Below are 20,016 nucleotides of genomic sequence, written 5' to 3' on the forward strand. Positions count from 1 at the left end.
TCAGCCACAGAGACAATTTCACATTCACCACACATCGTGTTTGCCATCTTCCTGCACTGTTTCTTATCCTCCAAGGGCCAACTTATCCCTGAGGTGCTTACACTAATCTCTTTGGCAAAGTTAGTCATTTCATTTCAAATGTTCCCAAAACACCTTGTACACTGCACATTTTTTATAGTATTTCCTGGTATTTTGTATTTAGTCATGAACTGGTATATCTACCACACTAAGTTGTGAGTTTCTCAACACCTCAGTATTTCATCTGTAAAATAAGGATAATAATACTAACTCTATGTGTCTGAATTTAAAAAAAGATATAAAGAACAGAAATTATGAATCATATTATCTGACAGATAATTGGAGCTTTCCTGGTTTCCTTCTTTTCCTCTAATAAGAGAAAATATAAATGTGTCATGGACAAAACCAAAGAGGGGTAGGACCAAGGGTGGGAAGTGGTGATGGCTGGGCTGGGGGAGTGGAAGGGGGAAAATGGAGACAACTGTACTTGAGCAACAATAAAAAATGTGAAAAAAAAAAAGGAAGTATAAGTGTGTCAGACCTGGCTTATATGCCTGGAGGCAAGGAGTCAAATTTTCCCCTGTTAAACTGAGTCTAAACTAAGTATACCAGAGATTCTGGGAATCTCTGGGATTCATTTTACTCCTAAAATGGCTACAAGGTCTAGCACACCCCAGAAACTTTACCAGTTGCAATGTTTTCTTTGTAACACACATCTATTTATTCTACTCACAGGTCCTTAGATAAAAGAGAAAGGAAAGATGTCACATTGTAATCTGCAGATGGAAACTCTTGACCTGTGAATCTCTTATTCACCTCTGAGCTCTTCATTATGTCGGGTGTGTCTAGAGGAGGCCTAAAAATGCTCAGGGAGATTAATGGGTAAGGAAGAGGTGGAGAAAGTTAAAATTTTGTGGAAGAGTAAGGGTGCTTTGAAAGGTGCATTTCTATTTTTCAGGATTCACATCTTTCTAGAGCTGGAAGAAACGGGCTGGCCTATGAACATGCAGTGTTGCTTTGGAAAATAGCAACAGAGCTGTAGGCAAGAGATCTGAGTTCTGGAGGTGGTTCAGGGTATGACCATGGGCACTTCAGTTAACTGTGCTGGGCCTCAGCTGCAGAGTAAGGAGATTGAACAAAGTTGGTTCCAAGAGCTGAAGGGACAAAAATTCAAAGAGAATAGAAAGGTTAAGTGACTGGCTCAGTATCACCGTACTTCTAAGAAAAACCAGAAAGCAGAATTGGAAGAAATATGAAAAGTGATGTAGTTTGAAAACTGTTAAAAGAATCATGATTTTTCAAGAGCTCGGATCTAGTGCTGGGAATATGGCATTTAAAAATGAATCTAAAGCTATCTTGGACTATATGAAAATAATTTTCTTTTTCTGTTGTATTCCACAAAGATCTGGAAAACATTCCCAGTCCCGTGTTAACCTTAGATGAGAAAAGAATCTTTAAAGAGCCACTGATTTGTAATGGAAAACTCAGATAAATCAACTATTTATATTCTGATATTCTTACATTTTTTTTTGTCCTTTCTTCAGAACACACAGCTAAGAAAGGCCCTGATGTAAGTGTGCTCTATCAGACCTCATTGGCAGGCTGTTTATTCTGTATCTACAGCCTACCAGCTTCTTTCACCTACAGCACTTAGTGGACAAGTAACCCAAGAAAACATTCAAGCCATGGACACACAAAAGTGTGAGTTTTTGATTAACATGAACCTGGAAAGAAACAGGCATCAGAAAACCCAATTTTTCATCTCTGTTCCAAGGTTTATTAGCCAAAGTTACTTACGCTTTCTGAATCTCAAGTTTATCTTGAACACAGGGCAAATGATTACCTATCTACTGATGTATCAAGCAAAATACACATGAAAGGTATTGCAAGCACTGACGTGATAAACTGAAATAAATCTTCATTAAATGCTTACTTTCAAGTTTCTAGATCTATACTTAAAATTCCAACTGAAATTGGAATCAGAAGAGCTAATGAGATCTCCCATCAATATATCCTCTGACTATTTCACTGCTTCTGTTTTGTTATTTCTGGAAAATTTTGTCTAACTCCATGTATTCTTTAAGAAACACCATGCCTAATCAAGAATAGGTCTAATGGGGTATAATCAAATGTGTGTGTGACATTGTCTGTTGAGTGACAGTCTAAACTAGGTGTGAGGAGTGGTTGGAGAAGCTGAGAGTGTTTCATCTAGAAAAGTACAAAAATAGAGCCCTTCCATTGAAGGACTACAATGTGGCAAGAGGAGCAGACTTGTTTGATTAAGCTCTTGGGGTGGAAGCAGGATAAATGAATGAAGTTCCTGGGAGCTGGATTTCAGTTTACAAGGAAACATTCTGAGACACTTAGAACTGTGTCACAATGGAGCAGGTGATCACAGAAAATGCTGACTGTCTGGTAGGTGGGGGGGTGGATGAGATGACTATGACACTGCCTTCTACACTTGATTATTTTATTTTTCTCTTTCTGTAACTTTGACATTCTCTTAGGACTCAGAATCCTTTGGAATACAAACCCAAATCGCCCATTCTCAAGTTTCATTACCTTCTTTGAAGAGCTACCCATGCATTCCCTACAAGGAAAAACACCATTAAGAAAATGTTTCAGTGACTTTTACTGAAAATGGAAGAAAAAGATAAAGGTGGCCATTGCTAAATTAGGTTATCTGGTTGTCAGTGTATCTGTTTTTGGCCATCAGATGGCTTTACTGCAGCTGGCTGAATTTAGTGGCTTCAAATGTGGGTGACTAGGGCAATAAAAGGAAACAAAATTTTTATTTTTTTTATTTTAAGAGAAACCAAATAAAATACTCCACAGGATTTTTTCCCAAATGTGGCCATGCAAGCACAACCTGGCTGGTTTGCAACTGAGCACTGTTAACATCTATTTATAGTCAGTATTTTCATAGATGAATCACATTTACCATGAGACAGTTAATATTAAGGGCTCGACCAGCTCTGCTGAGAACCCAACAATCTTACTACATCTCTTTCCATTCCCCTTCTAGGGAACTAGGTTAGAGCTTAATGGTTCCACAAAGAGAGAGGGGGAAATCCAAGTGGAAATGTAAAGCTAGCAGACATCCTACTCCCTAAATTCAGCAAAGTAAGGACGTTAAACACATTCAACCTAAGGCCTTGAGCCCTTCCAGCTCTGTGCCTTGGTGAGGAGTGACCTGTAGTTAGCACAGACCGGCTCTGCATCATGCAGCCATCTTGCCATCAAAACAATTCGCCCCCAAAATCTCCTACTAAACCAAGTTTAAACAACATTGCTTTATAAAATCTCACACAGATTTAAAAAAGACAGGACTAATGATTGTTAAAAGTGTAAAATAAAAAGTAGTGTAGTGGGTGTTCAGCTCATTTTAGGCACGTGAGGTTGTATGTGGGAAGCTTGGGATGAGGAAGCACAGAAGGTGAGGGCATACATGATCAAAGGTTTTCAAACTTCAGTGACATTACCTGGAGATTTCTATTAAGTTTTGGGGACCTAGTCTCACTTGCCACCAGCACATGTATGTGTGCTCTCCCACACACACTCTCTGAACTTTGTGTAGGCACCAGGACGACCACCCTGAGAGTGATATTAATTTCTTTGTCTTTGATATCTCCTACCAGAGTCACTACCCTTAATTTACCCTTAGCAAGCTCTTTTAAGCTAGAAATTTTAATATTAAATAAGATACACACAAAGCACTTAAAACAGTGTCTGGCATGTGGTAAGAGAGGTACCTACTTTTATTATTGGATTCTCAGCACCATTTTTCCTAAATCTCTCGTCAGTGGTTCACAGATGAATCATTTGTACCATGAGGCAGTTCCTACTCAGAGCCAACCAGCTCTGCTAAGGACTGCATGATTTAGTCATTCAATGAATGCCTAGTGAGGTCCAACTCTGTCAGATGCTGCGGATATAAATATGAACAACAGGGGCCCTGTGCTCACACAGCGTGAACTCTAAATCTTTTATCAGGTACTATTATCTCCATTTTACATCTGAAGGCTCAGGGAGGTTTAGGAACTTGTCTAAGGCCACAGAGCTAATATACTTGGAACCCCAATTTAAGTGCAGTTCTGCCTGATTTCACAATCTCATACCCTTTCCATCATGGTATGAGATTACTCTTGCCACCCTCATGATGCCAGCAAAGTAGTGGAGAAAATCACGTTAGAGAATAACAATCCATTCAAATACATTTCTGTACATAAATAATGCATGAAAACAAAACACCTTCACTGAATGGACAAATTACTGAAAGGGCCAGTGAGTGGTGAATTTATGTTATTCAGATTTGTGAGTAATTCTGGGGACCTAGAATTAACTGCACCCATATCAATAAATGGGAGATTAGTCCAGAGATGAAAATAAGCCAGTATAAATTGCAGAGCACTATACTTGACCTAGACGTTTGTCAAGTGTTTGTGTTTCATATGTGTTTGTTGATTAATAACTTTGAATCAGGACTTTTCCTTTACTATGTTTGCCTTCTTATGAGACCCTAAGTAGATATGACATAATGATTCACTGGACTCTGGAGCCCAGGTTGGGACCCAGCTTTGCCATTTTCTAGCAGCATGACCTTCACCAGGTTACTTAATAGCTACAAGGCTCAGTTTCCTTCTCCACAATATGAGGATAAATAACAGTGTTTGTGAAGATGAAATGAGTTATTCAAAGGAAAGCATTTAGAAAAGAGCTATATTGGTAAGTACTGAATACATGAAAGCTGTCATTATTATTTTTCTTCTTGAATCAGAGTAAGTTTGACTGGCTATCTCAATATCATATAGTAAATGATCAAGATCAAAAAACACTTTTTTTTCTTAGAGGTCTTTTGAAGTTCCTTTATATCAATAAAATATCCTCCTTTCCACCATTCTAACAGGAAAATAAACAAGAACATGGAAATTAAATTATGTCTAAACAGCACCCAATTATGAAGAATAAGCAATTTTTGATACATAAGGTTGATAAAGAATGATTAAGAAAATTTAACTTTTATAGTAAAGAGTTTTGGCTGGTTCAGTTGTGTGTTGAGGGAAGACAGTAGGTAGAATAGGCTGCTATTTACATTTAGCCAATTCCTGTTAACTAAATTAAGTAAATAATTGCAATTTCTTCACTAGTCCTCCTCCAGCATGGACCCACCATAATTTCAATCAGCTTAAACCCTCAAAAAACTGACTGAGGTCACCACACAGAAAAACAAAGCAGAATCTGCTCCTCAGGGCCAACTGCACTCTATTTGTATCCATAGAGACTAGACAACAGAGAATCACAGAATTCTAAAGTGGGAAGTACCAGGACCTCAGAGATCGTTCAGTCCCAAGTCCAAATCCTGCAGTTAGGGGATCTGTAAGGGATGAGGGACACAGTAGAGGTCAGTGGAAAAACCCCCGATCCTTGCGCAATTATAAACGACCTCGTGGGGTCAACTTAACCTAATATCCTCATTTTATAAGTGACAACCCGGAGCTTGGCTAATCAAATGAAGAGCGGGGATCAGAAGCCAGGTTTCCTGATTCCCAGTTTATCGCTCTTTTACATTCCTGGAGGCTGCCATTCTATGGCTATGCAGTTACTGGTAAAAAAACACATCAGACTGTGTTAAACTGACAACTAAGCAGTTTTTCTCCTTGCAAAACCATCAGGCATTATGTCACTGCCGGCACTTTATGAAAGGAGTAAGGTGTTATTATTTGGTTTAAACAAAAGCAACTTTCCATTCCTTTTTTTTTTTTGTGCGTGTGTAACCTGAAAATCTCAAACCACTGTTGCTATTACAAAATTTTTCTTTTCCTCAGTATGCACCTCTGGGCAAAGCACAGATGTATTAAAAATTTGCCAAGAGAAACAATGAAGTAACTGATAATACAAAGCATAAGAGTGTCATGAAATTCATGTCTTTGTTTTCTTCCTCTAGATACGTAATTACTTCTCATTACTGATCATTTTGTGGTTGTTGGCAGAAGGGCCAGGAAACTCCACCACTGTAAACATGCAGAGACACACCTACTCAGTAGATCAGAGGTCTGCACATGATAGGTCTGTTCACAAATCCAAAGTGCATGCCAACGAGAGTGGTCATACTACTATCCCACCGCTCAAAAGGATTGGTGGTCTCAGAAAAACTCTCATCAGTTTAAAAAGAATAAACACAGTATAAAAATATTTCAGGTCATTCCTTTTTAAATCACTCATACATATCATCACTGGCAAATGACTTGTGCTCTCCTAGCAGATTTCACTTAACCCACTTTAAGAGTGGGCACGGGAACCTAGGATTTATGGAGTTCCATTCAATTTTCTGCAGCAGTTCAGAGTTGTCTTGAACTCAAAGGGCATTACTTATGAGCAAAGCTTAGCAGACTCTGCTAAATAGAGTTAACATTACCTTGATATTCTGGAAGGAATACCATGGTTAAAATTAATGATGGCAGAGAAATACCTAGTGATTAGCAGCAGAACACAAGATGATTCTTGTCAGTGGGCTACTGTTCCACATATGAGTGTATGTGGGTAAGAGGAAAGTGCAGTGATGCATAATATTAATAATACAAGTAAACATATAATCCTAGGATACTGAAAGAAGTAAAGAACCAAATACACTTTATCTCCTCCTTTAAATTAGACTTTCATTAGATTTTTATAGAAACATGAAACTGTAGGTGTGGTAAAACTACAGTTTTCCAAAAATGGCTGCAGGTAACTTTCCCATTCTTCTGCAATGTGACTTTGCAGCTTCTTCCATCAAGAGGTAGAATTTATTTCCCCACTTCTTGAATTGAGGCTGACCTTGTAATGTTCTTTCACACACAAAAAATGACACTCTTAAGTTTCTGCTCTCACATTCTTGGAATGCTGTCCTGAGACCACCATGTGGGGAAGCCTGGTCTAGCCTACCAGAGGCTCAGAACCCTTGTAGAGCCGAGGTAAGTGGTGAATCCAGCTGAAGCCTCCTAGCCCAAGTAGCTGACAGCCAGATATGTGAGTGACCCCATCTTAGACCAACCAGCCCAGCTGAACCGCCAGATAGCTGAGGCTACAGAGTGACTCAGAATTTTGAGTCATTGTTGTTAAGGCTCTACCTAAGTTTTGGGGACAAAGCAGAAGGAGCATACCAGTCACCTTGCTGAACACCCATTAGGTATGATGCACCAGGTCAGATACTCCCTAAGAGACATAAATGAAGATTAATAATATTGACTAGAAGACTAAATAGACCTGTCCTTCATATGCAAACATATCTACAACTAAAGTGGCATATAATACTTACTTGTTTTAAATATATCTAATCTATGTTAACAACCTTCCATTATTCCTACAAGCCAAGCAAGGGTCTTTCTGGAGTGTTCAAGACAATCCAGTGGGGTAAGAGAAAAATAATCAAATAACTTATTATTTTTAATTAATATTTTTCCCTCTGATTCTTCAAATGTTTCCACAAGGTACATTATATACACAGTCTCATACAGTACACATCATATATTGTATATGATAGTTTATTAACATAATTTATAAATACATAAACATATACATTATAAGGTTTTCTACTTATAAGGTCTGTCTGGAAAAAGTCCAACCATTGTTAATATAACGAGAACGGTTTGTGGAACTTCTATGTAACCTGGCAGCCAAAGAGTGTGGATGGAAGTAGACAATGACAACTTCACTGTATTAGACAGTGGGGGTGGTAGACACTGTTGAGTGAGCATGTGTACTGTGTAGCCATCACATTCAAAATGACTGAGCAAGTAGAGCAACGAAATCTGCATCAAATATTGCGTTAAGCTTGAACATTCCTCCATGGAAACTATTCAGATGATTCAGAAGGCTGCAGCTATGGGCAACTGGTGGCTGGCAGCTTCATCACGACAATGTGCCCACTCATGCATCATGTCTCCTGCAGTGGTTTTGGGAAAACATCAAATCACTCAGATGACTTAGACCTCCTACAGTTCAGATATGGTGCCCTGTGACTTCTGGCTTTTCCCAAAACTAAAATCACCTTTGAAAGGCAAGAGATTTCAGACCATTAATGAGATTCAGGAAAATACGATGGGGCAGGTAATGGCGATTGGGAGAACTGTGTGAGGTCCCAAGATGCCTCCTTTGAAGGGGACTGAGGTACCACTGTCCTATGTACAATGTTTCTTGTATCTTCTTCAATAAATGTCTCTCTTTATCATAGTGCATCACTGGATACTTTCTGGACAGACCACATGTATCTCCCACACATCCTCCACTTTCACCCTTCACAGAATATACCTCTTCTATGCCTTCACTTTTCTCAGATAAATGAATCTTTCTATAGCTACCTAAAGAAGAATCAGTAATAGCTACGGTCAAAGATCATTGTTCATCTGTACTGTTGATAAGCAGTCACTTCAGCAAGGCTATAGACTCTTTTCAGACAAGGAATCTGTAACCATTTGTCTTTGCAGTATAGCATAATGGCATTACGGCATGATTTTTAAGAGTGCAGGTTCTGGAGCTAGGTTGCCTGGGTCCAAATCCCAGTTTTACCACTTAGTAGCTGTGCAACCTTCAGTAAGTTATCTGTGCTTCCACTTCTTTGCTATAAATGCAGATAATGTTTCCTATCTCATAGGGTTGTTGTGAGACTAGAATGCATTAATATATGTCAAATGCTCAGAAGAATGCCTGGCGCCATAATAAGTGGTCATAAGTATCAGCGATCCTCCTTATTACCACCCCCCCCCCACCATCAACACCACCACCACCATTTTTCTATCTCCAATGTTTAATACACTAAATGTTAGATGAGGGAAGCAAGAAGAGCATGAGTTATAGAACAAATACAGTATGTGACTTGTTGAAATTTTGAAAGTGACTGTTTTAAATTTCTCCAGGATAATATAACTTCAAGGGGAAGTGGCTCACTAGTATCAACTGACAGTTGGTGTGTTACTGACAAATAAAACATGTAAATAATAAGCATATAAGACAATAAAATCCTTTGAGTTCTGCTTTTATAGCCTGATAATGATGAGGCTATAAAGCAATTCTCAGCTGAAAATTATTACTGGGGATTTTTTTCCTTAAGCACTGTGTTTTTTAGCTGTAATCTCTCCCCTGGTGGAAATCATCAGACACAGGTTTACAGCATATCCACATGTAGTATTTTGATTTTTGTGGATTTCTTATAAGATTCAGACTCACAAATCCATCTCTTCTAAAAATACTGCTGACAACCTATGCTAGGAGAAAGGCAGAGTGGCAGAAATTGTTACGTATCATAGGCAAAGGGGTCATAGATATCTCCCTCTCCCCCACTTCACAGATCAGGATGTTGGAGTCAGAGAGGGTCAGTGTCTTAATAAGTCCCACAGCTGATACTTCTTTTCCTTTGAGATCTGTCTAGCTCAGTGCATTTCTCATGACCCCAGTTTTAGAAACTACTCCCCTAAACCCTTTGAGTAAAAGTGTGTCATTTGTATTAAGAAAAATAAGAAAGCCACACCATAAATAACCAATTTCCATATACGCTTCCATACATGCTTGCTGAAGGATGAGATGAGGGATGAATGGAGGCCTAGCTGGCTTGCTGCGGAGTCCTCAAGACTTGACCCTTAGGTCTCCCAAGTGGTGCCTGAAAGCTGAGGCTGGTGAGAAAAATCACTTCTTAAACAGAGAACCCAGCAAAAACACGAAGTCATTTTTCTCCTGTAATCATGCCTCACATCTCATTTATTAAAAGAGACAATTACATAAACTTGCTTCTCTTCTTGAGTTTTCCCTTGAACTGTAAAGAAAACATAGGTTCACTCTATATTTTTTAAGAATAAAAATAAATTAATAATATTAATAATAATTACTTCCTGTTGAGTATAATTGTGTACCAGCCATGTTGCAAACTTTTGACATGTGTTGATATTTAATTGTCACAGCAACTTTAGGTTACGAGCATACTATTATCATCTTCATTTTACAGATGAGAAAACTGATGCACAGAAGATTAACTAATTTGCCCAAAGTTTTATAGCCAATAACTAATGGAGTTAAGTATTTGAACTCAGGCAGTATGGTTCCTGAGTGCATGGTTTTTAACCACTCTTTTATAAGTCACAGTTCAAGTTTTAGTTTCCGGCACAAATTATTTATTTATTTATTTTATTTTCAGACTGAAGGGAAGGGAGGGAGAAAGAAAGGGAGACAAATATCAGTGTGTGGTTGCCTCTCACGCGCCCCACACCCGGGACCTGGCCTGTAACCCAAGCTGTTCCCTGACTGGGAATCGAACCAGCAACCCTTTGGTTCACAGGCTGGTGCTTAATTCATTGAGTCAAACCAACCAGGGCTCCAGTACAAATTATTTTTTTAAATGTTAAAAATTGATTAAATTTGACTAAATTAAAATTTAAAACTTCAATGTGGCTTGGTTGGTTGGAGTGTCGTCCCATAAACTGAAAGATGGCAGGTTAAATTCCTGGTCAGGGCACATGACAAGGTTCTAGGCTTGGTTCCCAGCCCAGGCACATAGAGGAGAAAACCGATCAATATTTCTCTCACATCGATGTTTTCTCTCTCTCCCCATCCCCTCCTCTCTTCCTGGAAACAATAAATATATCCTCAGTGAGGACTAAAAAAATAAACAAAAACTATACCATAATAGACACCATGAAGTGAAAATGCAAGATGCATACTAGAAAAGATAATAGCAAAACATTTAATCAACAAAACAGTAATTTATAGAATATGTAATTAATTCTTACAAATCTGTAAGAAAAAGGCAACCAGTACAAAAGAAAAAGGGGCAAAGACCATGAAAACAAGCAATTTATAAAGAAACCTAAATGGCCTCTGAACACAGAAAAGCATGCCGACCTCACTAATAGTACCAGGGTAAAAATTTAAAATTTAAAAATTTAAAATTTTTCCATTTATCAAATTGGAAAAAATTATAAATTCATTAATAAAAAAGTTTTGATGAAAATATGGAACAACGAGAACTCTCCTACTCTGCTATAAATGAGCACTTCATTTAGGAGAGCAATAATCCCTAGTAATGTTGAGAACATACACATTCTATATTCTAGAAATTCTACCCCAATGTCCAAAGAATATTCCCTAGAAAAGTGAACACAAGAAAAAATATGTACAAGAATGTTCATAGCAACAGTTTTTCTAATACTGAAAAAATGTAAACTATTTATCCATCAAGAGTCAAATGGGTGAGAAAATTGTGTACTAGTCATATAATGAAATGCTATATAGCTATCAAAATACATAAGCTACAGTAAAATGGAACAAGGAAGAATATAGGATGTAAAAGCATGTTTTAGAAAGATACATTCAATATGCTATTTATACAAGGTTTAAAAATATGCAAAGCAATAGTATATATTGTTCAGCAACATATATACATATTTTAAAAAATATAAAACATGCATGGGGATGAAACATGCCAAATTAAAGATGGTTATTTCTGGGGTGGGAAGGATAGAGGGCAGGTTAAAGAAGAGATACATAAGGGGCTTCAACTGCATCTCTAATATTTTTACTTAAAAATATTTTCCAGTATATACAGTAAATAAAGATTTTACAAATTTTCATTGTATTTTCCATACTTTTCTGTATGCTTGAGTTTTTTCAGAATTTTAAAGAAATATTATTACAAACTAAAAGCAAGGCATTACTGATAGTTTCATGATTTGTAGGGATGACTAAAATTAATAATCAGTGCATTATTAAAACAGACTATGAGTTCAACTGACATAATCTCTTTTCATTAGAAGCATCAAAGGTAGGCCAATTTGTCTTGCTGTTATAAATTAATTTGGATAATTATACAATCAGATGTGGGGCTAATGTGTCCCTCAAATAGTAACTTATTTTATATTGTTCCTATAATGATCAACTACTATAGGCAGTAGTGTCCATATTTTAAAGATGAGGGTCCTAAATACAACTTTTTGACTTATCCAAGGGTAGATCTGAAATTTTAGCAGAAATCCAAAGATATAGCCAGGAACCAAGCCTGAATTCCTTTAATATCAGACTCTGTCATCACAACAAAATAACCCAAAGTATTTCGTAGCAGTAATTCTGATACTTCTATCTTAATGGGACCCTGAGGTTGATTGCTTGGTAGATGAACTTCAAGTACTGTTTACTCATGGACATGGTGGCCTTAATCATAGCAGAACACATTTTTTTAAATGTCAATTTTAAAAACAAAGATGTAAATAAGACTGTGATTTGTGAATCTGATAATGCTGTTCTCTGCTGTCAATATAAGACTGCAGACTTGTTAAAGCAGTAATAGGTGCCCTTATTAAAAATTCCACTTCTATTAAGAGTCACAAATTGTCTTCCTTCCAGTCCTTAAAGAATGCGTTCCAGAAGCACTGACACAGAGGGCTCAGCCCTAAAGCAATTTCCAAGACATAGTAAAGACCACAGTTTCCAAGGGCCTGAAGACATGAAGCAGAGGCAACGAGACAAAGACCCCACCAGTGAGTCGGATGCAAGTCTACATCCTACTTCACACAGTGATAATGGCCACCAAGGAGAAGACCTCTCAAGGGATGACCTATTATTTCTTCTAAGCATTCTGGAGGGAGAACTGCAGGTCAGCTGAATTCAAATTATCCCCACCATGCTTTAAGGGGAAGGTTGCTTGTGAATTTGGTGTGTTTGCTGACACAGAAATATGTATCTATGATTCATACTTATGTGTGCATGAAAGAGAAGTGTAAGTACACATACACAGAATTCTCTTCTGCCAACTTGAAGGGAAATTAATCACATCTAAAAGGGCTGTCATATGACGTGTGATTGGCATGCATGTTGTGAAAGGTCATATCTTCTGCCCATGCTGCTCACAAGATTCAGTGCATAGGCATGTATGGGTAACAATAATACCAGATGACTTCCAGACTGGTTAAAATAACAATAGGTGCTTTTGTACCCAAGGTGAACTGGCTCTTAAGACTTGCCCTGGCATCGCTGACCTACATAAAAACCCCAATACAGCTGCTACACCCATAGGAGACTTATTTCCTACCCCTGAAAAAGCAAATGACAGGCCATTGAGGGGTATCATATTATATCTGCTTGTCAAACATAATAAAAAATGTAGTTTCTCAATGTTGTATAGTGATCACTTTTAAAAATATTAATGTGTAATTATATTGTAAGAAGGATGAAGGGACATAGTTTTGCTACCTTTTCAAAAAGGTGCTATAGTTAAATATAATTTGTTTACATTTGAAAGAGAAATAAAAAAACACTTAACTCTATTAAGAAATCACCTTTGGAGACTGCTGGTAGATAAAGTGGTTTTCTGAAATGCCTTTTGTTGCTGCAGGCTCGAGATGAAGTCATAGGCATTTTAAAGGCTGAAAAAATGGACTTGGCTTTGCTGGAAGCTCAGTATGGATTTGTCACTCCAAAAAAGGTGTTAGAGGCTCTTCAGAGAGATGCTTTTCAAGCAAAATCTGCCCCTTGGCAGGAGGACATCTATGAGAAACCAATGAATGAGGTATGTATAACATTAGGGCTGTGCACCTGGGAGATAGAAGTTTACCAGCTAGCCAAGCACTAGGCCTGGCAGTTGAACATGACATACAACTCCTTTATGATTAAAGTTTTAACATTATAAGACATTTAAAATGTACCCAAGGTAGATAAATATCATGTTCTACAGGAAAGAAAATGAGAATAAATCATGGACAGGATGTTTTCACTAGGTCTGCTTCTTCACATCAGACTGAAACCTAACAGATGCAAGAGAATCTCTCTCCCTCTCTCTTCTCTCTCTCACCCCCCCCCCCAGAGGTCTGAACTCTTTTAGGGGACTTGAATGCTATTCCAGTTACAATAAAAACCAGATAAAGTTCAACTATAAAGGTTAGTTTCTTTGAAAACACTGAAGTACTATGTCATAGAAATTTTGAGCATGAATAGAAATGACGGGAAGATCTATCCAAGAAATACAGTTTTAGAAAGCATGTATTTTAGATGAGTGCATATCTTCCTTTCTCTTCCAAAGTTTAATGACAACAAAGACCTCTCCCCTACCGCATGTGCTCAGCAATGACGAGAGCAAAGAGAAGCAGTCCCAAAATGGCCACCACTGCACGAAGTTGCTCTATTGCTTGCTTTTTTACTTGCTGACACTTCTAAAACTCTTTGGCATCCTTCTTTTATTCTTCTATTTTCCTTTGAGACCTCAATGGAAAATTTCATAATTTTTCATTTTTATAAAAAGGAAACAACTAGGAGTATGAGTTAAGACTGGAGAGAATGAAAGCAAGTTTTGGACAAATATCCCCCACATAAGCTCTGGCAACCTACCTCAGGACTGACCTCCAATGTCCTTGCTATTCTCGTCTTGGGTGTCTCATGAGAGAAGACTACTGTCTTGCCAAATTGTGAAGAAGTTTGGTCATATGGATCTGCTTCTGAGTGGTGAGCATGAGACCACCCAAAGTCTGTTAACTTGTGCTTTAATCCAAATTTTAAACAGAGGAACTGAAGCTGCAAGTCAATAGTGTTGAAACTCTATCTTGGCTCCCGACATAGTGACTGTGAAGCAGCATTAGGCACAAATTCCCCAACCCATATGAGCACAAATGCAAATTAATGATACTGAACATATCCTGACAAAACTCCACAGAATGACACAACCCCTCAACACTTCAATGTGAAATGAAACAAAATGTTTCCAAACTTATGCTGAAATCGGTAGGAAAAAGTTGTTACAAAATAATTCTACTGCACACATGCAAAATTGGAAACACCCTGACCCTCTACAAATGCTTGTCCCTGAACGTTATCCACAATTTAGCTCTGCTTTACAAATCCAACCTTTTTTGATTACTCCCTCAACAGATACCCCTACATACACACACATGCACACCGGACATTCCCATCACTATGATTTGCCCACTTTCTTCTCTTGCCTTCTACTTTCTCCATGTAGATTTATCTCTCCCCAGCTATCAGTCTATCAAATTCCTGGATGCCCACAGAACTCTCCTTACTCAACCCAGCTGTCTACCCTCTCCCTGTATCGGATGGGAAGGAATAGGTGAAAAGGAAGATATCCAGAGAATAAACAACTAAGGGGAATTCCCTAGATAGGGCTGAAGAAAACAGAAGGCAGTGTTTCCACTAAGACTACACCCTAGTTACATCAGAATAAGGATCTGTATGCTAAAGAAAAAAAAATAACCTTTTTCTTTTTCTCATTGTGGGGTATCAACTTCTCCCACTTTTCATTTTCTTCACAATGTTCCTTTGGAAAAATGTAAAAATCTTAAAACATGTCTAGAGTAAACTAAAATGAATTTATCTATCCTTAAGGCAAAATTAAAGAACAAACTGTTCTCAGTTATATCACATGATAAAAACACTGACTTAAGATGAAAAACTGATGGAGGCGGAGGAGCTAGAAGAAAGGAAGATAATGGGGAAGCGGGTAGTTGGGTGTCATGAGGGAGGGAGACCCAAGAACTCAGAGTTCACACAGATTTAACCTCCTATTGCTTTCCAACCTAGGGTTCTATACAAGAAGTTACCTTTAAAAAATACAGGAGTTAATGGCCTAACATATTCTTAGTTCTTCCAAAAAAGATATTAAGAAAAATATAAGAACATAAAAGAATCTACATACCTTATTAGCATTACCCTATGGCAATCTTCAGAATACTTATTTTAAACAAAGTATAATTTAGATTTTAAATCTCATTTTATTCATTTATTTAATATTCCTTGAAGAGCTGATATATGAAAACAGATGTGCTTCTTATATTCAGGGTGTTCAATGTCTAAGAGAGTGACAAACAATGTGACCACGCAAGTGAATAATTACACAAATGTTAATTTTGTGGCTAAAACCAAGAAGCACTGTGAGTGAGTGTAACGGGGGATTGGACTTGGGTAGAGGAATCAGGAAAGCCAAGGTCCAGAGAATGAGTAGGCGTTAAAGGAATTCCATTTCCAGCAATATTGAGAGCTGCCTGTCCAGTGAAATTATATCACCAAAAATACATAAAAACAAAAAGTTTAGATAAACTAACACATTCTTCAATATATGTATGAGCTGACATGGAAGCAAGAGAAATTCTGAAGCTGGGGACTAAATGGGAAATTTATGTATACTAGCTTCTGGCTGCAAATATTTTGAATCTTTCTCCTCTCAATCCACAAACTTCTATTGCTGGGAACCAAAGGACACATTCATTTTGGAATATAGTCTCTAGCCTTCCACTTTTATTTAACAATGTCCAGGTGAGCTGGCACAGTGACCAATAAAAACATTTTCAGAAGCCTTACGTACACTGAGATTATTAGCGATAACTTGCCTATACATGGAAGTTACTGTGAGACCAATTGAACTTCCCTTTAGCAGGACCCCACAAATGCTCACAGCCTCTCCAAAACTACCTGACATGAAAGTAAATATGATGGTGGGTAAGTAAAAATAAGAAGAAAGACAGAGGTCTTAACTGATTATAATTAAAATGTATTACTTTTGAAATTTTACAAAATATATGATTAGGTGAACACACTGCTGGGACCCTGACAGGGTCATGGAAAATACTGGTGCGAGTGAAGGACCCTAAAACCTAAGCTGCATGGTAAATCCTCCTCCCTTCTCTCTCTTTGTGTGTCGGCACATGTGTACATTTTTAGAAAGGAAGACTTGACTACATTTGTAGGCATGCTTTGAAGAGACAGAGGTGGGGTCAAAGACATAGGAAAGAGACATTCATAGACAAAACAAGGGCTGGAAGAAGACAAAAAGGGTGGAGCAAAGTTCATACAGGTGAGGTGATTGAGAATGTAGAAGAATATAGGTAAGTTAAGTGAAGCAGAACTAGAAGAAAAAAGAGCGCGTATACTTGATAGAGTCTATTCAGTTAAATAGGAGATAAAATTAAGAAGGTAATGATGTGATCAGATTTAGTATTTAGAGAGAATGGGATGCGCTTCAAATAGGCTTGAGGAAAGAGACAGGCTGTTGCTGACCAGGCATATAGGGAAAGAGCCACTTGGAAGGTCCTGCTAAATCTGAAAATCACCCAGAATGCTACCAAGATTGAAGGTGGAAAGGTAAATTGTAGAGAGAGTGACCTGAAGCTCAGTAGTTGACCAAGATGAAAATGAGAGAAGACTACCACTATTGAGAGTGGCAATGAAAACAAGGAAGAGCTTTCAGAAGGAGCTGGTAGTGGTAGAGGAGAGCCGTGTGAATCACGATGTCATTTCCAGATTCTGAGATATTAAGACAATGAGAATGATCAGTCTCTATATAATAGAGATTCCAGTGTTATCCAATGAAAGCAGGCTTCAATAAAGACAAGGAAAAAGGGATATTTTATAAATAGTATATTTGGTTACATTTGATCTACTAAAGTGGCCAAACAATTTCTCTGCTCTGTGGATTAGCTTTATTGAAAAGGGCAATCTTCAAAGAGCCAAAGAAAAAGAACACATGGAACCAAAGACATAGCACAGAAGGAATTCAAACCTAACATCAGGGTGGTCTGTGACTCTGGTGATGTTAAAACAAAGGTCATTATTCATTTTAAAACATATATAAGCAACTTAAAGCAAAAAGATGCAAAACCTCTCTGTTCTTTCTGTCTAACCATGGAAGAATCACCAGAAATCCAATCTAATGAAACACATTGTGCTTCTTTCATCCTAGGCAAGGAGTTAACTTGTATTAGGGGCTGGGGATAGGAGAGAACACCAGGGAGGTTAAAATGATAAGCAGGAAGCTTGTCACTGAACAGTAAACACTAAGGAGCCATCTTTTCAATCTTTCTCCCTGTCACTCCCTGAAATGACTGACCATTCTTCCTGTTTTCTTTCCCAGGCTTCATTCAGTCTGTAAGTGGGGAGAGATAAAAAAGGGGACAGTGGTTCTCTGATAGTCCCTTAGTACTTAATGACAGACCACCTTACACTGTTCCTAACTGTTTGCATGTGTATCTTATCTTCCTAGTGAAAGTATAAGCACTGAGACTTCAAACTTCTCTTTTATTCCCCATGGCAACTATCATAACACTGAGTCCATACAGTGTAACAGACACAATAAATACTTGTTGCCTTGGGCAAACTGTGATGCAAGAAGTGATCTTAAAAATCAAGTCCAATCACTTAATTTATAAATGAGAAATCTGAAATACAGAATGGTTAAGTGACTTGGTCAAGCTCACTCACTTACAGGTGGTGAGAACCGAAAGGAGTTCAGGGAGACTCCAGTCCATCACTGGGTCTGTCAGGAATGAAGAAGAGACTGAACCGGCATATTTTCTAAAGGAATTCAGGGCATGGAGAAATGAAGGCACAGACTAAAACTTCAGATATACACTAAAACATCTCTAGAATCAGTAAATCTTTCTTTGGGAGCTTTCCCTTTGCCAGAATACTATTCGACATATTTGCAATTACCACTGTTGCTTGAAGTTACCAAACAGCATGGAGTGTAAGTTCAAGTCATCTTCCAAGAGTCATGGAATGTGAGAGGAGGAAAACTCAGAGAATCAGGCATTTCACTGATATGAAGGAATAAATGATTCTACCCAGAAGTAATCAGAGAAAACTACAAAAAAAGAACTGGAAAGTTTTGAGTGGAAGGGTAAAAAAAAGCTAGGTTTCAGCACTGGAAAACGCAGTCTTGAATCACCATGGTATGTTCTAAGAATTTCCTGAAGTCCAGTGGGTGAGAAAAATGTGAAGGTATGCAGTGAGAATGGGGAAGTGTCAGGAGACTAGTGGTGAAAACACCTTTTGGCTCTGGACAGGAGAGTGGTGTAATTCCATTGGTGGAAAGATCACGCTGTCACTGATGAGAACAGGCAGGAAGGGGATGAGGTTGAAGGAAGGGAGATCACTTAAAAGACCATATAGTAAATGAAGGGCAATGATTCTTTCCAACCTTCCTTTCTTGTCCCTTTATACAGACAAACAATGTAAGGAGAAAAAAATCACAATGAAAAAACAATAGTGGATTAAAACTATTAGTTTTAATAGTTTTAGTGGATGCTTCTTGCAGAAGCTTTTCTGCAAGAAAAGACATTTTTCTTTTTTTTTAAAGAGATGTGCCCATTTATTTATTTATTTATTTTTTTTTTTAAAGAGATGTGCCCATTTATTTATTTTTTTATTTTTTTAAGATTTTATTTACTTATTTTTAGAGAGAGAAGGGAAGGAGATAGAGAGAGAGAGAGAAACATCAATGTGCGGTTGCTGGGGGTTATGGCCTGCAACCCAGGCATGTACCCTGGCTGGGAATCGAACCTAGAACACTTTGGTTCCCAGCCCGCGCTCAATCCACTGAGCTATGCCAGCCAGGGCTAGAAAAGACATTTTTCTTAAGAAGCTTCCCTTAATCATTCATTTACTCATTAATTCTAGGGCTGATCTTATGCAAATTAAATTAAATGTCTTCATAAGTCAACTAACAACTTTCCTGAAGGAAGGCTGATCCTATCACTATTTCACTCTCAAATTCCAAAAGCAGTTCATTTGAATGTCCTTTACAATTTGCTCTAAAGTTTGGGTTTGAGGCCCAGGACAATTAAACAGTACAACCTTCCTCTCAGAATATGGTCATTTGTTAACAGTGACCCTGCCGGCAGGCAAATACAGTTTAGCAATTTCAGCTTCCACAAAAGGACTGGTTACATTTATTAAAAATTATCAACACCACATGGACTAATAAAGCATTTTGTGTGTATTAAAGCACCACTATAAACCAATAGTAGAAAACTAGACAACCAGCCTAGGATTTAGGGGTCCAAGAGAATTAGTTAGGTCCTATATGCTGTTACACATTTTTATTCTATTCTTTTTCTGAAATAGCTTGGCTATTTTGTGCCTTGGATTCCTTGTCAAGTATGTGCTTTTTAAGGTTTTATGATTTAAACTGGCTTCTAATTCGGAGTCACAAATTTTCAATCTTTTATGATAAAGGCATAGGGTATAAAATCAACC

At 37.8% G+C, this 20,016-nt stretch overlaps 2 protein-coding genes across 2 annotated transcripts in view; one reads left to right on the plus strand and one right to left on the minus strand.

Moving 5' to 3' along the window:
• The window catches only part of CMSS1 (cms1 ribosomal small subunit homolog), a 382,714-nt gene that overhangs the window by 244,420 nt on the left and 118,278 nt on the right, over positions 1 to 20,016 (minus strand). The window lies entirely within an intron of this gene.
• FILIP1L (filamin A interacting protein 1 like) overlaps positions 1 to 20,016 on the plus strand; it is a 289,091-nt gene that overhangs the window by 173,705 nt on the left and 95,370 nt on the right. Inside the window, 2 exon segments of the mRNA XM_028505248.2 lie at positions 12,385 to 12,634; positions 13,373 to 13,546. Coding sequence (XP_028361049.1) covers positions 12,395 to 12,634; positions 13,373 to 13,546 — 414 coding nt within the window. The 5' untranslated portion in view covers positions 12,385 to 12,394.

The sequence above is a fragment of the Phyllostomus discolor genome, chromosome 2 (assembly GCF_004126475.2).
Source record: "Phyllostomus discolor isolate MPI-MPIP mPhyDis1 chromosome 2, mPhyDis1.pri.v3, whole genome shotgun sequence".
Classification (NCBI taxonomy): Eukaryota; Metazoa; Chordata; class Mammalia; order Chiroptera; family Phyllostomidae; genus Phyllostomus; species Phyllostomus discolor.